The sequence below is a fragment of the Dasypus novemcinctus genome, chromosome 25 (genome assembly GCF_030445035.2).
Source record: "Dasypus novemcinctus isolate mDasNov1 chromosome 25, mDasNov1.1.hap2, whole genome shotgun sequence".
NCBI classification, from domain to species: Eukaryota; Metazoa; Chordata; class Mammalia; order Cingulata; family Dasypodidae; genus Dasypus; species Dasypus novemcinctus.
In genome coordinates, this window is record NC_080697.1 from 16,935,882 (window position 1) to 16,958,040 (window position 22,159).

General features: G+C 44.3%; 2 protein-coding genes across 3 annotated transcripts in view; both read left to right on the forward strand.

The window, feature by feature from the left end:
- SELENOI (selenoprotein I) overlaps nt 1-2,492 on the forward strand; it is a 66,598-nt gene extending 64,106 nt beyond the window's left edge. Inside the window, exon 11 of one of the 2 annotated variants that reach the window (XM_071211911.1) lies at nt 1,942-2,492. The gene's annotated coding sequence lies outside the window, so the exon portion shown is untranslated. The remainder of the gene's footprint in view (nt 1-1,941) is intronic. The other variant, XM_058287738.2, reaches the window with a different exon arrangement.
- Nucleotides 2,493-5,640: 3,148 nt separating this feature from the next.
- Nucleotides 5,641-22,159, forward strand: part of DRC1 (dynein regulatory complex subunit 1) — a 43,122-nt gene continuing 26,603 nt past the window's right edge. Inside the window, exons 1-3 of the mRNA XM_004447540.5 lie at nt 5,641-5,874; nt 16,408-16,495; nt 21,953-22,065. Coding sequence (XP_004447597.2) covers nt 5,720-5,874; nt 16,408-16,495; nt 21,953-22,065 — 356 coding nt within the window. The 5' untranslated portion in view covers nt 5,641-5,719. The remainder of the gene's footprint in view (nt 5,875-16,407; nt 16,496-21,952; nt 22,066-22,159) is intronic.

A 22,159-nucleotide genomic window follows, 5' to 3' on the forward strand; every position in this document is an offset into this window, starting at 1 on the left:
CTCAGGGCTGAGGAGTACTTTAATAATGATTTGATCTACCTGTCCATTTAATACTGATTTATTTAACATCAATCCAGCATGTTCATAATGAACTAATTTCCTTTCTCAAACCAGCTCTCAGCTGCCCATCACTATTGTTCTAAGGTGTCCAAGATTTACAGTTCAGTCATCATTGACTCTCTTGTCCTCCTTGCCTCTGAATTTCAACCGATAGGTCCCAAGGCCCTCAGTGTCCTCCTTTCCTGAATGAAGTGCCTCCTTGATTTAAACTTAGACTTAGATAATTGTCGTGGTTGCCCAACTGGTCTTCATGGCTTTATACTACTTGGAGAACTAAGTTTAAACTGTTCATTGGGAACTCAAGACTCTATATGAGGTGGCCATAATCTATATTTTTAGCCTGATCTCTCTGGCGTGCTGTGGCAGGCATCTATTTTGGTTTGTCTGACTTCTCTGTTAAAAGCCTCCCTTCTCCCACCATGGATTCAAAGGGTCTGTGAATCAATAGAGCCTTATTAGCCCTAGCACCTGGGGGGAGAGAGGGACTGGGCTTGCACACAGTGAGTGACTGAATGGTTGGGAACAGGACTCAAAGTGGGCCAATCAATTTACTGTAGGATTTGCATACACCCAAGGGAGGAAAGAGGTGGATTTTCTTACTTAAACTAGGGAGGTGGTAATCTGGAGCTGCCTAAGGCTATTTTCTGTGCTGTGTGAGGGAGTTTACGGTAGGAAAGAATCTAGACAGAGAAAAAGAGATGAAAGAGATAGGTTGTCAGTCATAAAAATCTGTTTTAATGTGAAAAGTCCTTTTATTTTGCTTTTGTTCTTGAAAGATTTTCTGGCGTATAATTTTAGATGGGTAGTTATCTCAGTACTTCAAAGATAGTCCATTTTCTTCTGGTTTTCATTATTACTGATAAGTCACTGTTAGCCGAATTTTGGTTTCTTTGTAGATAATACGTCATTTTCCTCTGGCTGCTTTTGATATCCTTTCCTTGTCTTATCTCTCTTCTTTTTTTCTCTGATGTATTATTTGTAGCTATCTTTTGACTTATTCTTCTTTGGATTTGTTGGGCTTCTGAACTCTTGAGTTGTGTCTTTAAACAATTAAGAGGAGTTTTAGCTATTATCTCTTTGAATATTGCCTCTTACATATTCTCTCCCCTTGGAACTCTGATATTAGATCTTCTCACTTGGTCATCCTTGTTTTCTAACTGTCATTTATGTTTTTGCCTTTTTTTGTCTTCTGTTTCTGATGGCTCATGCTTGTGATTCCTTGGTTCCTTGTGTGGGCTCATCGTCTTAGGAACTTTATGTGTGGGGATCCTTTGAGTCCTGGTTGAAACTTTGGGCGTACAGAGAGCCTTTATGTTATTAGTTCCTTCTATTTATTCGGATGCACTGCCAACCTGGCACCACTTAAAATGGGCTGGTTGATATTTGTTGGGGGGAGGGCAGGCATGCAGATAATATGAATTCAGATCAAAACTTGGCGCTAGTATTGGTTTGTCGTTAAGGAGTTTTTTTTGTTTTTTGTTTTCTTCCCCCATCCACCTACTGCCAAATTCCAGACAGGCAAATACCCTTGCTGTATCTGTTAAATAGCTTTATTCAAAGATGTCATACAGGAAAGTTTCCTGCAATGGGAAAGAGCCCAATCTGCTGATCCGTAGAGTAGTCTGGGCTATAAGAAAGTTTGATTCTGGGCTATAGGAAAGTTTGATTCCACACCACGCATGGTTGTTTCAGAACAAGGATAAAGAAAGAATTCTTCAGGCTTTCATAAAGAAAAAGCAAATCACATAGAAGTGGGAAAAAGTAGACTTGCATTGGACTTCTTTACAATATTCAATGCTGAGAAAAATGAAACAGTGTTTACAGACTTCTGTTTTTATTTTTATTTCATTTTCTGTCTTTTGCTTCTTTTCTTGTTTACAGATTTCTGGAGCAAAGGAACTATGGCCCCCAAGTATGATACCGGTCAAGATGCTAACAAATATAAAGGCAACAGGGAGGCTCTCCAAACACCAAAGAACTCAGGAAACTCAGCACCCATGGGCCTTGTTCGAAAAGATATTTAATGACAAAAGGAGATAAAGAAAGAATAAATGGAGAAAAATAAATAAGGAGTTAAGTTGTGGGAAACAATGGATGGTGAGCAGTGACTCCATTCAAATGTAAAATGGATATTACACAATTGTGTGAGTTATGGTTACAGAACAGAAGGTAAATATAATCTTGGCATGGAAAAAAAAAAAAAAAAGAAACAACTAATGCCTCGGTGATCTTATCCAGTCTCATAGCTTTATCATCCATATAAAGGTGACTTCCAAATTTATGTCGCTGGCTCCAACATTGTCCTTGAACTCTAGGCTTCTTGTCCCCTTTTTCTTGTTTTATTGTATTCCACCTCACATACCATATATTTTACTTACTTTCCTCCACTAGAATATAAGCTCTGCAAGGACAGGGATTTTTGTCTGTTTTATTCATTGCTGGGTCAACAGTGCCTGGGGCACAGGTGCTCAATAAATATTTCTTAAATTAATGAAAGAACTAACAAAATTGGGAGGTAGGAAGAATTGATAGTGGTTTAATAACCTAATTTTTTAAGATCTTTAATACCTAAAATGGAATTAAGTTAGATAAAACAAGTAATGACTTAAATTTCTTAATGTTTTTGTAATCTTGCCGTAATATAAAGGGTTCTTTGGGGAACAATGTTTCATAAAAAAACACGCATTTGAAATCCAGCAATTCTGTCAGTTTCACTTCAGTTTCTCTCCTGATAAGTTCAAGTAAAATTGAATTTACTATTTTAATGAAAACGATTTATCTTTACATATAAAGTCTTTTTTTATCCGTATATTCGGTCTATATGCTTAGAAATTTTGGAACCTATCCAAAATTTGGTTCATATGTCGAGATTGATAACACCACACACACACCAAGAAGTTATGAAAAGGTTTGTATGGCCATAATTGAGGTTGTCTGTAGAGAGGAGGAAGGTTTCCCAAGCTGGTCTGAAAAGTCTGGCCCAGCTGTGGGCCAGAGGGAAAGAGAGGCAGGTGAAGCTTACAAGCTATCAGTAATATCAGACATCAAAAAAATCGAGTAAGATTCCTTATTGTAAAAGATGTCTGGAACGGTGAGCACCTATTGTTAATTTATTTGATAGATATTTGAATTTTTATTTAAAAATGCTTGTTCTGGAAATTAACTTGAATGAGCATTAATATTTTTGACAGAGTATACATTTGAAGAAAACATTAGCATTTTCCTTATAGAATGATATTTTTAAAATTAGATTACCTGAACAAGATCACATGGAAAACCAAAATTGGATCCATATTCTGCATTTTAATTCTATTTATTTGTAAATGTGGAGAGAAATTAATTTCTATTTTTCTATATGCCAAATCCATTAATTTTTAAAGTAGTTGTAGGTTTACAGAAAAATCATGCAGCAAGTACTGTTAAAAGAAATAAAATAAAGTTATTATGGCAAAGAGATTTAAAATGGAATTAAAGTCATTCTGGACATTACTCTTAAGCAAATAGCCAGATATGACAATCTGCCAAAGTCTGCAAAGCCTCAAGCAACCACATTCCACCAAACCCCAAGGACATCAAGATACCATAAAACAAATCATTAAACAGAGAACTCAGTTAACTATTTAACTTGAAGGACAATTAGAGTACCCCAAATATCCACCAACCACAAATAGGTTGTCTTCTTTTTTTAAAAAAATCTTTGCCTGGAGAAGCCAAGACAGCGGTCAGTTTAGGCTGTTACCTAAACTGTGCTCCCCGAATTGCAATTCTAAGACCCCAAATAAATGCCTTTGTTGCCTTGCTGCTTAGTTTGTTATTTCTTGGCTGGCAGTACCTATTATTAATTTTTGAGGGGTATGATTTGGTGTGATTTTTTTTTCCCTTTTTTATATACTTTTCTGCTTTGCTTAAATGCTGCATAATGAGCATGTGTTATTTTTTAACTCAACAATAATTTTTTAAAAAAGCATTTATTTAACAAGAGAAAAAAGTGCACAAAATCTCTAGGGCCATGGTACATAGAACTTCAGAGAAACTATGTGGGGATAGCTTTAGGACTCAGTATCTCATCCATCTTTCTCCCTGGGTTCTTATGATACCTTCCGCTCTCTCACCCATCTTTTGTGTAACAGCTGATTCCCACTGGCTTTCTCATGGTATCCTTTCCCCAGTTACAGACATGTGCACCCATATATTTTCCTTTCTCTCTTCTCACAAATGGCGGAAATGCGGACAAGGACCTGGAAGAATTTGTTTTCAGAGCGATGCCTTGCTCCTCTGATTCATGACCTCTAGGCAAGTTTACAATCAAGCAAGATGAAATTGGCCCGAAACCCAGAGGCACGGTGCCCCGCCACTCCCCTCACACCCAACAGCACCTAGCCAGATACTGGACAAGGATCCAAGCAGCTGTTCAACTCTTTGGGTTGCTCCAAGCCTTTAACATATGAAAGACTTGGAAAAAGTGATTTTAATAAACTACTCTATTTGCCATTTGCCTCTGGGTAGGTTTTAGGTTTTATTCACAAAGGGCTTTTAACTGTGGTTTTTTTTGTTCTGTTTTTGCTTGTGAATTGAGATGGCAGACGGTACCTTTTGACAGTTGGGAAAATCGTCCTCCGGGTGTGACTTGCCCAAGATTTCAGGGCAGGGCTAGGACTAGGACCCACATTTCCTCTCTACTCATCCAATCCCATTTTCCTGTTTTCCCACAGACCCATTGGTCTGTTTTCCCACAGACCCATTGGACAAGACCCTGTCAAATGTTGTCCATCTTGTTTTAAAAATAGAACCATTTTAACTTTCAGTGAAACTATTTTTACTGAGAATGAGACACAAGACACCCAGGAAATAGTGCCTTTTTAAAGGGGTGTGCTCGAGAGTTTGTGCTGCTTCTGTATGCTTTTTTCCCTTTCCCCCCCACGCTCTTAATATTTTCCTCCTCTCTCCCTTCTGTAATATGTGGTTGAAGGTTTAAAATGATGACTGGGGGATTGTTTCAGGTTTCAGCTCTACTGAAAACGCCTACAGAAGACAGTCTCTAACTATACTGATAGCAGGGCGGTTTCACATTCTAGAGCGGGGAGAGGCCTGAACGCACAAATAGGAGCTAAGAAGTGAATGAATGATGAACGGAGAGGCGGCACTTCAGCTCCAACTTCCCAAAGAGGCCACAGGCTGAGAGCAGACTTTTTCTGCCATGCTCCCTGAGGAAAGGACAACGCCTGCGTCGTTAGCGCTGTCACAGGGAGGGCAAATAGTAGGTGCTCAATTACAGCTGACACATCTGATTTTGAATATTCGTTTGATGAACAAACGACGACTCCATCACTAGCTCAGCCAATGATGAGCCAGAACCTGACCAGGCTATTTCGCCTGCCAGCCTCCTGCTCGCCTGCTCCTGCACAAGCCGTCTCGGCTCACGCGGCAGGGCCTTCGTGGGGCCGCAAGACAGCGTCCCACCCGGGCTGCATTAGAGGAACCCAGACCAGGGGGCGGGCAGGCACGATTCTCGAAAGGAACCCCCTGGTGGGCGGGGCCTGAAGGGCTGCGCGCGCAACCGCGCCGACGGCCGGTCAGGTGACCGCTTTTCCCTGGCAACGGCTGGGTCCTAGCAACCAGGAAGGTCCGGGCGCCGCTGCCCCGAGGCCCAGGCCGCATCATGAATCCGCCGGGGTCCCTGGGGGTCCTGGAGGAGAAGGAGGAGGAACATTTATCCACCCCGATTCTCGGGCCCTCCGTCTATTCTGACAACCCGCAGGAGCGGATCCAGGCCCGGCGCCTCCGCATCGCTGCGCGCCTGGAGGCCCGGAGGCGGTGAGCGGACGCCCGGCGGGTCCCGCCAGGGCCTGCGCGCCGAGCCGGGGTGCCTGGCAGAGGGGCGCGGCTCCCGGCGGGTGCGCGCCCCTGCAGGGGGGGCTCAGCGGGAGCGGGCCTGGTTTCTTAAAGCTGTAGAAAGCGTTTGCTCCAGAAGGTTCCAGCAAGATGTGGCCTCTTGAAGCCTGGAACACACTGGAGTAAAGGAAAGAAGAATCCGTCAGCGCGGGCCCCTGCGGGCAGCCAGCTGCCCTCAAGGAGTGCGCAGCCTCGTGGCCTTCACTCTCCCTCCTTCCCTCCTTCCCTCCCGCCCTTCCTCCTCCCCTCCGGCCCTTCCTCCTCCCCTCCCGGCCTTCCTTCTTTCCCCAGCTCTTTACTTAGTAGCTAGACTGTGCTAGTGCCGCAGGGGCGGCGCGGAAAGTGGAGCCAGGGTCCATCCGTGGAGGTGGCAGAATAGAGCAGCCCCCAGAGTGACAGGTGCTAGAAGAGGTGGAGGAATGGCGACACCGAAGCCCCCAGGCCCCGCAAAAAGCTGCGAGTGGTCCCGCAGCAGCCGCCAGCCAGTGTTCTCCCGTGTGCTGAGGTGCCGCAGGGGACACTCAGGAAGCTTGTGCTGTCGTGTGTCCGGGTGGGGACGATTCAGACGATAAACAAGCAAACTTCCAGGGTGCCAGAAGTTGGGCCGTGCTGTGGAGAAGCAGTGGGGACTAGGCGGTGGGGCAGGGAGGGTGACGGGGAGGGATTCCTGTTTTCTGTCAGATGGTCCAGAAGCGTCTGCCTGAGGTGTCATTTAAACAGACCTGAAGGAAGCGAGGGAGCAAACCATGTGGCCAGCCGGAGGAAGAGAGAACGTAGCGGCTTGGGGACCGCGGATGGGATCAGAGCTCAGAGCGGCAGAGGTGGAGGGGGCAGAGGGCGACAAGTAAGGTCCCCTGGAAAGGGGTGGTGATGGTGGTGCCAGGGGTGTCGGGTCCTGCAGGACTTGTAGGCACTCTGGGCTTTACAGAGCCGATAAGCCTTTGAGAAGATAAAGGATCAGATTTACCTTTTTTTTTTTTCCCTTTTGAAGTCTTTAATTATATACATTTATTATTATTTGTTTGCCAATGCTAACAGCATTTACTGATTACATCTGCACAGTAAGAATACATGTCCTTTAAAATATTTACTTTTCCAGTATGTTTGAAATATTTCTAAGTTTTCAAAAATTGAATTAAAAAATGCTAAAAAATTGAATAAAGAACAGCAGATTTGCCTTTAATAAGGATCACCCTGGCTGTGTGGAGAAGGGGCTGGCGGGGGCTGGATGGGTGGGGAGGTGGTCAGGAAGGGGGCTGCTGGAAGGCTTCTGTGATGGTAGTAGTAGAGGTGGGGAAAAGTGGTCTGATTGTGTATGTGAAGTATTTCACAGCAAAAGCCAACGGGGCTTACTGCTGAGTTAGAGGTGGGATATGAGCAAAGAGAAGTGTCAAGAATGTCTCAGAGGTGTTTGCTTGAGCAGTTGGGAGAAGTGAGTTGCCATTTACTAAGCTCAGAGGATTTCAGGAGAGGCAGGGTTTGGGGAGGGGAAGAGGAATCTAGAGTTTTGTTTTGGAAATATTCCGTTTTACAGACTTGTCATACCTCTAAGGGGTGCTGAAACCGGAGAGAGAACTTCCAGTTGAGAGAATCAGGGAAATCTTTCAAGTTGTAGCCTGGAAGATGTGATTTCCTTCAGACTTCCTTCTTGAGATGGTTCTAGAACAGTAACACACAGTTCATCTCACATTTGCAGTAAAACATTTTAGAAAAGAACTATTTGATAATGAGACTGGATGTTGTGACTTGTGGAAATCAGTTTTGTTTTGTAAAGAGCTCACCTGTGCTTTTACAAAGTGGTTGCCTATACATCTTCTCACTTGATCTTCAGCCATCTTGAGGAGTAGGTAGGCCGGAGAGTACCCCTTTCTTCCCCCACTTTATTTAAAATAAAGTATAGAAGACAAAAAAGGAAACAGAAGGAAATGTATAACCTGGAAGGAAAGAATAAAAATATGAATCCAAATGTTGAAATGGTGATACATAATCATTTTAAGATTCAAGGCTATTGTACTGAGTTCTTTGTTTTTAAATATTTATTTTTTAAATTCTTCCCGCCCCCCCCACCTGCCGTTGTCTGCTCTCTGTGTCCATTCACTGAGTGTTCTTTGTCTGCTTACATTCTTGTCAGTGGCACCTGGAATCTGTCTCTTTTTGTTGCGTCATTTTGCTGTGTCAGCTCTCCAAGTGTTTGGCGCCACTCCTGGGCAGGCTGCACTTTTTTTGTGCAAGGCAGCTCTCCTGGAGGGGCACACTCCTTGCACGTGGGGCTCCCCTACGCGGGGGACACCCCTGCGTGGCACGGCACTCCTTGTGCGCATCAGCACTGCACGTGGGCCAGCTGCACACGGGTAAGGAGACCCGGGGTTTGAACTGCGGACCTCCCATATGGTAGGGGGACACGCTATTCGTTGAGCCAAGTCTGCTTCCCTGTACTGAGTTTTTGAACAGGTGCCATGGAGTTGGCTGAGTAAGTCTTTTTCGGCTTGCTCTTAGGTTCAGCACTCATGCTCTGGGAAGGTGCCCTGCGGGAGACACTAAGGGTTTGGTGTCTTTCCTCCAATGAGGCTGAGGACTTGAAATAGTGGAACCACATTTGCCCCAGAGACCATCCCATGTCCCTCTGGAGGTGCAGCAGGGGTCTCTGTGAGGGGCAGGAGGCATAGAGGTTTGCATCTGGCTTTGTGGGCAGCAGCTGTGGGCAACACAGGAGAGGACCACAGGACAGAGCTGGGCCATTGCTAGGCTGATAGGTTTTAGCCTGCTGTGTCAGCCTCAGTCTTCCAGGAGGCAGGCACTGAGATGTTAGGGGTGCAGGAAGTCATTGGGGGTTGACGCCTATGAAGGGTAAGAGGGAAGAAGCGGGATTTGACAGGGACCACCTTCCCACTGTGATGCAGATCTGACACCTGCCAAAGGAAAGGAAAGAGGAAGTGTAGTTGGGCAGAGGGAGACTAAGATCGACATACAGTTCTGACAGTCTTGGCCAATCCAGCAGGGAGCTCTGGAGGAAGTACTGCATGTTTTAGGAGTCCCATATTGGACAGAAATGACCCTAAGTACCCTTGCTGTGCTCAGTCACCGGCTGGGAGCTGCTGAATGGAGATCCTAGTGGCACCCCTCCCTGGCTGCCGCAGATCCTCTCTTGTCCTGTGCAGATCCCCTTCTCCTTCCTCATGCGGGGGGCAGTGCCACAATGAGCCCATGGGCCTGTCTTCCTGAGGGGAGACTTAGAAGAGGGAGATTAATGAAACGAGCTGCTGCCCATGCCATTGCAGTTGGCCTTGGTGCCACGACTGATCTCACCCTCCCCTTCCTCCCTTGTCCTTTGTAAATTCCCCTTGACCTCAGCTGTCACTTCTGCTGGTCTCAGTGGCTCAGCGGGTAGTGTGACACTAATCCTCACTGTGGGGTGAGGGGGTGTCTGGCACCCTGATCGCCACACCCTTTTGGTGTCAGAGTTGCTGCACTTGTCCATTGGCAGCCACAGTTGGGTGACAGAGGGCCATGACGCACCTAAGTGGATCACCTGAATGCCACATGTGCTCCGTCTTGCCCCCATTGTGTAGCAGCATGGCTTGCACAATGCTGCTCTGTTCTCCAGCTGGTCAGGGCCAGTTGCCCTGCCAAGATAGTAACTCCTCTTCTGGTCTGTGGGTCCCTGGACACAGGGATGCAGAGTGCCCAGGTGGCAGCCATACTTGTAGTTCAATGGGCTCCTACTTCTGTCTCCTGGCAGGAGTGTCCCTCTTTGAAGACTAGGACTTCAGACTTACAGAGGCCAGAGTTGAAGAGACAGGAAACAGTAAGTCCCCCTGCAGGTCACTGGGATGACAGCAAGTGGGACCACTCCTGCTTTTACCCCTTGATTGCAGACCCGTGTGTTTTTTTGCTCTAGCAAAGATACCGTGCTTGGAGCTGCAATCAGGGCTTCTGCTTGAACTTGCAGTAATTGACATTCGTTTTCTAGGATCTGTCCAGTGTCTGCAGGGGCTACCACTCCTGTCACCTTATCCTTAAGGGTGACACCAGTCCCCACTCACTCCCTGATCTGCGATTTTTTTTTTATGTACTTGGGGACAGTTTTAAGGATGTCCCCTTGGCCTTCCCCACTATGATAACTCTTAGCCCCACAGGCCAAGGACCTGATATGGGAATTTCTCAAATTTCTAAGTATGGCAACCCCAATTACACATTCAGGGACCAGAGAAATGACCACTGGCTTGGTTCCTGGACCCAGTGGACTCACTGTAAGCAGGGCTCTGGCCAGGTTTCCATTTACCTGGCCCCTTTGTGCCCTCTTTCTGATGGGGTGAGGGCAAGATGATGCTTTGAGTCTCTGGGTATTGGTTCAACTCAGACCCTGTTCTAAGAGTCCTAAAAAAAGGTCTGGGCATCACCTTTTCCCCATTATCCAGTCCCTCGAGTAAATGACCATAGGTCCCTTTGGAAGGACTGGGGGAATCATTACTGTATATATTTGCTAAGGTATTACAGGTCCTTCCTCTTGGGGATCCTGCCACATCTTCAGTCAGTAGGTTCTGGGTCCGAAAACTGGCTCAGGTTGAGGAAATGGGCAATGGATCATGCCGTTTTTTTTTTTTAGTGATCACCTTCTGCCTTCTGTTTATTCATTGTTGCTTTCTTTTGAAAACATTTATAAGCTGTACTCTTGTTGGCTGCTCTTCTATTTCCCCCCTAGTGATTCCACCTTCAAACCTCTCTGTGGGTCAAGCCCCCTTGGCAGCCACTCTGACATTGCCAGTTGTCCTGGGGATCCAAAGATGAGCAAGACCGATATAGTCTGTGCCCTCAGGAGGCTTGCATTCTAGCGAGGCAGACAGGAACAAAAACCCAGTGAACCGGTAAGCAAACAGCAGCATTACAAGTCATGAGAAGGGTTCTAAAGGAAATAAGCGGGGAGCCAATATGGATGATAATAGGTGTGGGACCTCAGGGAGATCACCAGAGAGGTGGCCTTTAAGGTGAAACGGAAGCATGACAAGGAGCCATCCATGAGAAGTGGCGAACTGGATGTTAGGTAACATGAAGGAATTTGTTGGTTATGATAGTGGTATTGTAGTTGTGTTTTAAAAAAAAAGCCTTGTCTTTTAGAGATGCATATTGAAGATTTTACAGTGAAATGATGTATCAAGGATCTGCTTTACCGAATTCCAGCCCCTCACCTCTCCCCAAAATGGGTGGGATAGATGAAATAACACGGCTGTATATGGGGAACTGTTGAAGCCGGAGGATGGGGGTTTATTATATTACCCTTATTCTTTTGTGCATGTTGGAAATTTTCCAAAATAAATATATATATTAAAAAAAACTCACAGAAAAGCCAATGGCAAAAAATCATTCCGGGAATGAGTACAGCATATTCAAAGGAGCTGCTGGGCTGTATGACCTGAGAGCAGACCTGTCTTGGTGGAGTCTGGTGCGCATTGTAGAGAGTGGCAAGAAGTGCGGCTGGGGAGAGACGCAGGGCCAGCTGGTGTGAAAGGTGTTCAGAGTGTACTTCACGTGCAATGAGACAATATTGAAGGATTTTAAGTCTGGCACTGGTTTGGTCTGATTTGTGTCTTATTAGCTCACCCTGCTTGTTCTCTGGGGAATGGTTTGGAGGAACCAGAAGTCAAAGACTAATTAGGAGGCAGTTGCAGTAGTCCAGGTAAGAGATTTGCCGCTGGCCCGGCCTCATTAGTGGCCCTGGTTTGGGGGAGAAGCAGACAGACTCAAGACATTTTGGAGTTGGAATTGACTGGATTTGCTGGTTGATTGGATATGCTGGTGAAGGGCAGGGAGGAATCAAGAACCGCTTGAACATCTGGGGAGATAGTGACTTAACTGAGACGGCAAAGATGGGGATGGGGTGGGGGTGGTGAAACAGGAGTTGGAAATCAAGAGTTTGGTTTTGGACATATTAAGCAAATTTGGATTTTGTAAGATATTCAAATTGAGATGTTCATTGAGCCCCTGGCTGTGGGTCTTAAACTCAGAAGAGAACTCTGGATTAGAGGTATGCATGTAGAGTCATCAACATTAAGACTGTATTGAAAACCAAGGGAAGTGAATTAAATTACCCTGGGAAAGGGGGCAAAAGGAGAGGGGAAGAGGGCGTATAGCCAAGCCCTAAGAAAACCCAACATTTAAAAATTTATAAACTGGAAATTCTGGCAAAAGGGACTAGGAAAGAATGACCAGTTGGGGCTGGTGGAATGAAAGGAATGAGGTGCAGTATTGTACCTCATGAATGTAAAACCTGGAGCAGGTAATTTTAAAAACATAGGCGATAATAATAACCAGAGAAGAAATACAGCCAATGAAAATTTCCTTTTATTAAACTTTGTTTATATAACCAGTAAGTTAAAAAAAAGATTGCAGTATAAAAAGTAATAGATTAATACTCTTTATTTAAATTATGTTAAAGTATTTTTGAAAAACAAAAGGGAAAAAACCCCCCATGTTTCCAAAAGAATGAGCTCCACAACATTTAGAGAATGAGTTGTTTACAGAATGGCAGAATTGAAGTAACTGAAGTTCTCGTTCTTTGTCTTTACAATAAATGCACTATTGTTGTTTATTTCAAATCTCTACTATGCAGGAATCAGAGGGGCTGGAGAGCGGTACCTTGCCCACGTGAGCTGGGGCAGTTTGGGACCATTACAAATGTGCTTTCCAGAGCAAATGCATGTAACTGCGTCTGTGTGTGTCAGGGACCAGCTAGATAACTGGGAGATCTCTGAGTTAACTTCCTTGTTAATTAAAGGATAAGAAATAAAAATGTGCTAGATTGGAGCTTCTTATATATATTATTAAAGGTCAACTGTAACAACTGTAATTGTTAGATTAGTTCCTAGATTTACTCTGCAGGATCCGAAAAGACCAGGAAATTGGTGGTATCAGTTTCATCTGAAAGTGGTGGTGGAGATGGGGGTTAAAGTAAGGAGAATTATTGGAAAATTTGTAGAGGCTGAGAACTTTCCTCCCACTTTGCAAAAGATGGAGACTTGGGGGAAGTCAGACAGAGGCTCTCTGGGTTGAGGCAAGGATACTGTGCTAACAACCAGGGATGCAGTGGACAGGTGCCTCCCAGATGCCAAGGCCTGCCAGTCCTCCTCCCCAGCTGGTTCCCAGAAGGCTGGCAGGTCCATCTTCACATTCCAGCAGGAGACTGGAGAAGTCTTCTCTGCAGAATCTGACATGCCCAAGTAGAAGGACAGAAAGACATTGACATCCAGGCTTATTCACAAAAGAGCCCAAGTAGGTCATCTCACACTCAAGGTGACAGTGGATAAGCTACAACCCCAAACTCAGAGCTTCCATCGACATTTTAGTCTTATCATGAGAAGGTAGCCAAGGATTTTCAGACTTCTGAGGAAAGTCTTAAAATGAAAGGTAGATACAAAAATGAATAGGGGAAAAAAGCAATGTAGAGGAAACTGAGGCTGTGTAGAATCAAAAACAACAATTGTACAACAAAAAGATGTGAAGATCTGCAGAGAGAAAAGGGGTGATATTGTAACCATGAAACAAGAATAGGATGCTGTTAGAAGGAGTGTTCAGAGAACAAAATGGAGCTCTTGGAAATTAAAAATATGGTAGAGATGAAAAACAATAGTAAAAAGTTGGAAAATAACTTTTCCTAGGCAATGAAATAGCCTAGGAATTGAGAGAGAGAGAGGAAATAGTAGAGAAAGAGATTTTTAAAAATTAGAGGACTAGTGAAGATCTAGTATCTCTTTTCTGGGCCCAGAAAGAAAGGTCGACAGAGGGGAGGAAATTATCACTGAAATAATTTAAGAACTTTGCTCAAAACTGAAGAAAACGAGTTTCCTGTGTAAAAGGGACTACCTGATTGAAAGAGTTCAGCACAATGGGGGAAGATAGAGCCACTCCAAGGCACAGCACTGAGAAATTTCAGAATGCTGAGAACAAAGAGAAGGTCTTATGAACTTGCAGAGAAAGAGAAACAAAACAAACAAAAAACGGACCACACACAAGGAAAGAGTTAAGAAACAGAATTACTTCAGACTTCTCAAATAGCACCAATGAAAACTAGAAGACAATAGAGCAATGCCAAAAAAATTCTGAACGTTTCCAACCTAGAATTCTAAACCCAGTCAATCAATGAATTAAGTTTTAATTTTTAAAATCCCGAAAAGGACTTTGGCCCAGAGGTGGGGCATTCAAGAAAATGGCAGTTCCCATTCAGCCCACATGTTGTGGCAGTGCTGAGGAAGCAGTTTCTCAAAAGATGATTCAGCTTCTAGAAGGGAGATGTGTATCTCGGCAAACCTGAGAAGGGAGAAGGTCTGGGACAGCTCCTTTGGGGAATATACTAGGACAGGGCTGAATAACAGAAATTTGGGAGCCACGAATGTCCATTAAAATGTTCTAGTAGTCACATTTAAAAAAGTAAAAAAGAAAAAGGTAAAATTAATTTTAATGATTTAATATAAAAATGCTATTTCTACATGTAATCAGTATAAATTATACTAATGAGATATTTTGCTTTTTTTCCTTCTAAGTGCTCAAAATCCATCTGGTGTGTATTTTATATCCAGCACATCTCAATTCGGATGAGCCACATTTCAAGCGCTCACGAGCCACATGTAGTTAGTGGCTACCATATTGGACAGTGCAGTGCTAGACAGTCAAAAATGATGAGTAAAAGGCAGCAGTGAGATTCAGATTGAAACTAGAGAGTAAGACTTTGTAGCAGGTCTTTTTCTTTCTGGAGCACTGGCCTTTACTCCATGAAAAAGTTGTAAGGAATTCTTTAGAGAGAGTTGTTAATTAATTGGTGGTCAACGTAGAAGGTCAAGGGAATGAGTACATTTTGGGTGATGAGAACACCTTTAGCCTGGGAATGTCTAAAGAACTGCGTTAAATTGAAACAATTAGTTTTCTTAGTAAGGACGAAGGGAAGGTTTAAAAAGTGTAGGAAAGCGATGAAATGATAAGAAAAAAGGGTTTCGGTTAGGTTGGGAGTAGGAGGTGGTCACCCAATTTCATATCTCCTAGATAGTGAGGCTGTGCTGGACTTTGAGCACAGGGAGTGGAGATGAAGTCGGTGTTAGAAAAAGCTAAGAGGGAAGGAGATAGAGGGGTCTGTCTGTTTCCTCCTGGACACTGGAGTCAGAAGACGATGTTACACTTTTGTTAAGGAGGTATTGTGTGTGCCAGAGGGAACAGTGGGTCCTGTGAAGTGAGAGGTGTGGGAACTGCCAGGGCCAGCCCCCCAGGCCTCCTCTAAAGGAGTCCGTGATCGGGACCCATTCTTTCTCCCACCCTCTTTAGCCTTATTTTCTGATGACACGTACACACGCACGCACACACACATGCTATTTGTAAAACCCATACAATACAGAAAGAAAATAGAAGTCCTCAGTAAATCTTTCCCTTCCTTTCCCTTAAAAAAGTACCCTTATCTGTTTGTCATATGTTCCTTCCAGAAATTTTCCTATGTGTATATAAGCCTGTTTTAAAAAGAAAATGTGCATTATATTCTTTATATTGTTCTATGACTGGATCTTTTTATTTAGTATTGTGGGCATCTTTCAATACTGCTAGATATTTACAGCTATCTTTTTATAGGCTACAGAATACTTCACTGTTACTGCCACAAAGTTATTTAAACAGTAAGCTAATAGTCTGTTTGTAGAAAGTTTCCACGTTCAGTGCTTCAATAATAATTTTTGTGCATATAACTGAGTACTTGTGAAAACTTCCTGTAGAAAATTCCTGAGAATGGAATGGCTGGGTCAAAGGGGAGGCACGTGTAAGTTCTGGATGAATCTTACCAAACTGTATTCCAGACAGGTTGTTACACTTCACAGACGCACCCAAGGAGGGAGACCAGTTGGGTGTCCACACCCTGGGCCACACCTGGTATCGTCAACTGTTTAATACTTTTCTGCTCTGATAAGAAAGTTACGATACAGCACAGAGTTTTCAGTTTCCTTTTTCTGATTTTAAGTGGAATATTTTCAGATGCCTGTTTGCCATTTGTTTTTCTTCTGTAAATTGTTTATGTACATCCTTTGCCAATTTTTTCTGTTTGGGATTTTATCTTTTTTGTATTGAGTCGAACTAGCACTTTGTATTTTATGGTCAGCAATATTTTGCAAATATATCTTTTACCAGTTTATCTCTTGACTTTCAACTTTGTTTTTTTTCCCTAAAATTTTAGAAGTAAAATCTTTCCTTCTTTGTTTGGCCTTCATCTTATTCTAAGATGGGCTCTTGACCCTAAGATTATACAAATAGTTTACTGTATTTACTTATAGCATTTTTATGATTGTCTTTTAATATTTAAATTTTAACCCATATGACTTTTAAAATTTTTTTTAAATTTTTAGAATGTGGTATGAAAAACTATAGTACCTTGAAAATACAGAATTTAAGTACTAGGTATAACTTCAGTTTCTCTGTCTTTTTTCACCACAGGGAAGCACTTGGAGAATATTTAGATGGGAAAAAGGAGAGTGAGGAAGACCAAAGCAAGAGCTACAAGCAGAAAGAAGAAAGCAGGCTGGTATGAACTGGGTGGCCAACGGGTCAGTTTGGTCCTGTGAGACTGGAGAGCTGAGTGTGACACTGTACCTTGCATATTTAGACAGAAGGGAACCTGGCAGCGATCGTGGATCCCAGTGTCCTATCTCTAGGCAGAACCGGGTCTCTAGGCCTGGGCTTTGACATTAGGGTTTTTTATGAGGCCTCCACCCTGCTCCTACACTTCTTTTTCCATTCTTTTATTTCTCCATTTGTTTTAATTAACTTATTTTTTTCTTGCTTCTACACTTTCAAAGGTTTTTCATTCTTCATAGGATGAGGTCCTACTATTTTGGCCTGGCATTCAAGGCCTTTTGTAGCCTTTCCACCCTAACTTTCCAGTCTTATGGCCCGCGGTCACTGAGTTTGGGCCTTGGCTGATCCACTCCCTCACCTCCCCTGGGGCTTTGCTCACTCAGCCCTGCCTTTGGTCATGCCCTTCTCATCTTGAATGCCAGCCTCCTCTCCTCCTCTGCTTCCCTCCCCTCCTCTCCTTTTTGCTTTCTGCTCCTCTCATCAGGCTGCTTTCTCATCCTTGGGGACCAACTCAAGCCCCACTCCTTGAAACTGTCCTCAGCCCACCTGGAACTCCTTCAATCCACATATCGAACGCTTCTTGCCCGGACCATTCATTTCATTTCGGATGGTGCTCTGCCTTGTACGACGTGGTGCGTGCAGCTTCCCTCTCCCCAGTGAAACTGAGCTCTGTGCGAGAGAGAACCTTTTCCTCTGTCATCTCCGTGTCTTTTTGTCAGGGAGTAATACCTGGTTTGTATTTAATAAACATTAACAGGAAAATCATTGACTGCTTTCCTGTGGCAATGACAGGGCTCGTGGAATATGTAATAAATGATCTGGAATGACAGTTGCAGGAGGGATAACTAACAGTTCAAAACAGCAAGCCAGATTGGCAAAACGCCGCATTTAATTAATTGCTGATTGAAATGCGTAGAGAGTGCTATTGTGGGAGCTGAGATACGAGTAAGAGCTCCCCAGACCATCCCTCCAGGGAAAGGTATATGGAGAAAGGGGGTTTGTGCTGGGTTTTGGACTGATGTGGGTTCTTGTTCCAGCTCCATCATTCAGTGTAGGTTTAAGGCTTCAAGTCACCTCTCTGAACTCTGGTTTCTTCCTCAAAAAGGTCATTGATCTCTGAACATTTCTGAATGGATAAGAGGGATATTAGAGTCTGACCACATTTCTCTTGCCTTTTTAAACTAGATAGGATACCCAGTCCATTGAATAATGGGTGTATTCCCTGGAGTAGACTTGCTCACCCTGAGCCCAAGTCCCTCCTTCAGGTCACTCTTTGAGTATCACAGATCCAGAATTCTCCATCCTAATGGTTCCAAGCCACTTACAAGGCCTGCAAAGGCCTCTTTCCAAGGTCTGTCCTGAGGGCAGACCATGCCACTTTTGTGCAACCCCTAGGCTTGGTGGATGGCCTAGAGGTAGCTGTTGGAAGGGATGGAGATGGAGCGTGGAAGTGCAGCCTGGGAAATGCGTATGCCCAGGAAGCCCTTCCTGGTACAGGACAGAGCAGTGGTGGAAAGAGGGTTGGGGGCCAGCGACTGGCTCTCCCCCAGCTACCACGCTCTGGGTGAAATTCCAAGGTATAGTCTGAATTTAAACCAGGCCTTCTAGATTGTTATGAAGGTGTTGAGGTAGGAGAATAAGCCACATTTTATTTAACAGTATTATATTGAATTATATATTTTTAAATATTTGGACATAGGGTCTGTGGCCCTCCAGTTGATCTCTACCCCTGAGTCTTATAAATTTAGGGGTGTATCTGTTGCTTTTATAAAATTTTACTTTAATCTTAAATACTTGATTCAGATAGTTCATTTTTTCCCCAGAGATTGATTTATTTATTTTTATTTCTCTCCCCTTCCCCCCTAGTTGTCTGCTCTCTGTGTCCATTCGCTGTGTGTTCTTCTGTGACCACTTCTATTCTTATCAGCACACCAGGAATCTGTGTTTCTTCTTGTGGTGTCATCTTGTTGTGTCAGCTCTCCGTGTGTGCGATGCCATTCTTGGGCAGGCTGCACTTTCTTTCTTGCTGGGCGGCTCTTCTTCCGGGGCGCACTCCTTGCATGTGGGGCTCCCTTATGCAGGGACACCCCTGCGTGACACGGCACTCCTTGCGCGCATCAGTGCTGTGCGTGGGCCAGCTCCACATGGGTCAAGGAGGCCCGGGGTTTGAACCGTGGACCTCCCATGTGGTAGGCAGACCCTCTATCCATTGGGCCAAGTCTGCTTCCTCAGATAGTTCTAATATTCACATTGTCTATGTAGAAAATAGAAAATTGCTAAAAACTGCAGGAAAGCCATTACGTCTTTTTTTTTTTTTTTTAAGATTTATTTATTTATTTATTTCTCTCCCCTTCCCACCACCCCCCGTCCCGGTTGTCTGTTCTCTGTGTCCATTTGCTTCCCGTTCCTCTGTCTGCATCAGTTGTTGTTAGCGGCACAGGAATCTGTGTTTCTTTTTGTTGTATCATCTTGTTGTGTCAGCTCTCCGTGTGTGCGGCGCCACTCCTGGGCAGGCTGCATTTCCTTTCATGCTCTCTTTATGGGCGGCTCTCCTTATGGGGCACACTCCTTGCATGGCAGGGCAATCCTTGCGCGCATCAGCACTGCGCATGGGCCAGCCCCACACGGGTCAAGGAGGCCCGGGGTTTGAACCGCAGACCTCCCATGTGGTAGACGGACGCCTTAACACTGGGCCAAGTCTGCTTCCCCATTACTTCTTTTTTTTTTTAAAGATTTATTTATTTATTTATTTCTCTCCTTACCACCCACCCCCCTGCCCTGGTTATCTGTTTTCTGTGTCTATTTGCTGAGTCGTCTTTGTCTGCTTCTGTTGTTGTCAGTGGCACAGGAATCTGTGTTTCTTTTTGTTGCATCATCTTGTTGTCTCAGCTCTCCATGTGGGCGGCACCATTCTTAGGCAGGCTGTACTTTCTTTAGCACTGGGCGGCTCTCCTTATGGGGTGCACTCCTTGTGCGTGGGGCTCCCTTAAGTGGGGGATACCCCTGTGTGGCACAGCACTCCTTGCGCGTGGGCCAGCTCCACATGGGTCAAGGAGGCCTGGGATTTGAACTGCGGACCTCCCATGTGGTAGACGGACGCCCTAACCACTGGGCCAAGTCTGCTTCCCCCCATTACTTCTTTATGCATGTAGAACCATTATTTGTTACAAGTGATAAAGCTATAGGCATTTAAAAAAGTCTGGAGTGCCATAGATATGTGGGATAAGCCTCTGTTCTGTAATCATTAAAACTATGTTAAAAAATTTCCATGCAACAGTGAGCTGAAATAGGGCCTGCCATCATCTCAATGACTCGTTGGTACAGAGATGTTTATAGGTTTGTAGTATGTAAGTGATGTGAGCGTTGGAGAATTTACAAGTTTTAAAACAGAGACTTGGAAAAAGCCTAGTCAATACCTAAGGATACCTGAACTTTTTGTTAAGAAGATTTATCATCATCCTGAAGATATGGCATCACCAAAAGGCCAGGAGTGAAGATGTTAAGAGGGACTTAGAAGGGTGTGCCAATAGCAAAGTTCTTGAGCCCATCAAGCGAAAAGGCAGTGCAGCCAGCCCCATCTCTCTTCTGTATTAGAAGATCTCAAATTACATTAGCTTAAACAGATGTAGACATTTAATTGTCTCCCTCACTTAACAGTTTGGAGCATAAGTAGTTCAGAGATGCAAGGGAGACCTCAGCGTCTTCTGCCATTCTCTAGGTGACCTTTATCAGTTCATCATGATATGCTTAGGTATCATGTTCCCCCTGGGGAGAAGGGGATAAAAAAGGGCAGCAGAGAGTGCACCTTTTCTCTAAAGGCACAGCTCAGTGTGGCATGTGCCACTTCTGCTCATGTGCCATTGCTCAGACCTTACTCTAGCTGCAAGGGAAGTTGGGAAATACATCTATTTTGGGAGACCACCTGCTCAGCTGAAATTTGGGGGTCTGTTACTAAAAGAAGAGGGGGAATATTCGTATTGGAAGACAACTGTCATTACCTGCTTCACTTCCCTACTGAGATTTTTAGAAAGAACCTGGCAGTGCCAGTCACTTTCGGATGTCTTTGGTAGAACTTTGAGATGTCCCATAGTCCCTGCCAGTCACTGCTTGACTGATCTTGACTCCAAATACAATAAGATCAAGTACATTTAAAATTGTAAAGTGCTATTCAATTGCAAGCTGTAATACCATACCACATCCCATCATAAATGTCTTGATACAAAAGGACTGATAGAAGGTACTCTTAAAAGTCTTAGGAATTAAAGATTCAATGCGGAACAGCAGAATATACCTATCTACATATAATAACATGACTTCGGGAAGCGGTTTGACCTAATGTAAGGGGGAAATGGAAAGGAGAAATAAGATTATAAGGCTGTGAGTCTCTAAAAAAGAGTCTGGAGGTTGTCAGAAGGAATACCCCTATGTACAACTGAACAGAGTCTAAGAGACAGATAAGGTAGATACAACCCCAGGTATTGGTTCTTTTGAGGGATAAAGAGACCCACGGGTTCTATGGTCATGGCAGAAGGGGTTCACTGCCATGACAGATGGCCCTTCTTTGGAGCTGGTGTTTCTGCGTGATGGAAATGGACTCAGAGGGGATCTCTTTTCACAAGACTTGCATGCTACTTTATTGGAATTGTAGTTGGTGCTGGGTTTAAGATATATGTAGGGGATTTGAATCTCTGGACTGATAATATGACACCCAGGCCCAGAGCCTCTACAGACTTCAGCTCCTACACTTTGACTTATTGGACTTACTCCACTCAGCTAACATGGAGTTGAAGAAGGTCAACCACCACAACATGGAGCCTAGAGTGTCTACAACTAGAAGCGGGAAGAGTGCATCCAGTACCCATGTGGAATCTAAGCCCTCACTTGACATAGGTGTGCAATGGACACAACCAATCCAATGTCCACAGAGAAAATGTGGAATGGGTGTGGGAACGGTAGCCATGGGGGCTGCTGGGTGTGGGGAACGGGAGGAAGAGATGAGATGTGGAGGCGTTTTCGGGACGTGGAGTTGTCCTGGATAGTGCTTCACGGACAATTACGGGACACTGTAGATTCCCCCAGGGCCCACTGGATGGAACGTGAGAGAGTCTGGGCTATGATGTGAACCATTGACTATGGGGTGCAGTGATGCTCAGAGATGAACTTACCAGGTGCAATGGATGTATCACGATGATGGGAGAGAGTGTTGCTGTGGGGGGAGTGGGGGGCGGGGGCGGTGGGGTTGAATGGGACCTCATATATATTTTTTAATGTAATTAAAAAAAAAAAAGTCTTAGGGTAGCTGTTCATTCCTGCTTAGTTGGATAGAAGAGCTACAGACAGTTATGCAAAATGTTTCTAACTTGATAAACTCTAACTTAATAAATTCTTGTCTCTTTGTTTTCAGAAATTGGCTAAACTTCTGCTCTGTGGCACCGAGCTGGTAACAAATATCCGGGTAGCTACAGATATCAGAGAGATCCACAGGAGAGTGGAAGAAGAGGAGATAAAGCGTCAGAGGTTAGGGACCCTTGCTCTACAGCCTTGTGGGTGTGATGAAGTTTTGCTCTTCTCTGGCTCCCTAAATCACACATAGTTTAATTAAAAGAGCAAT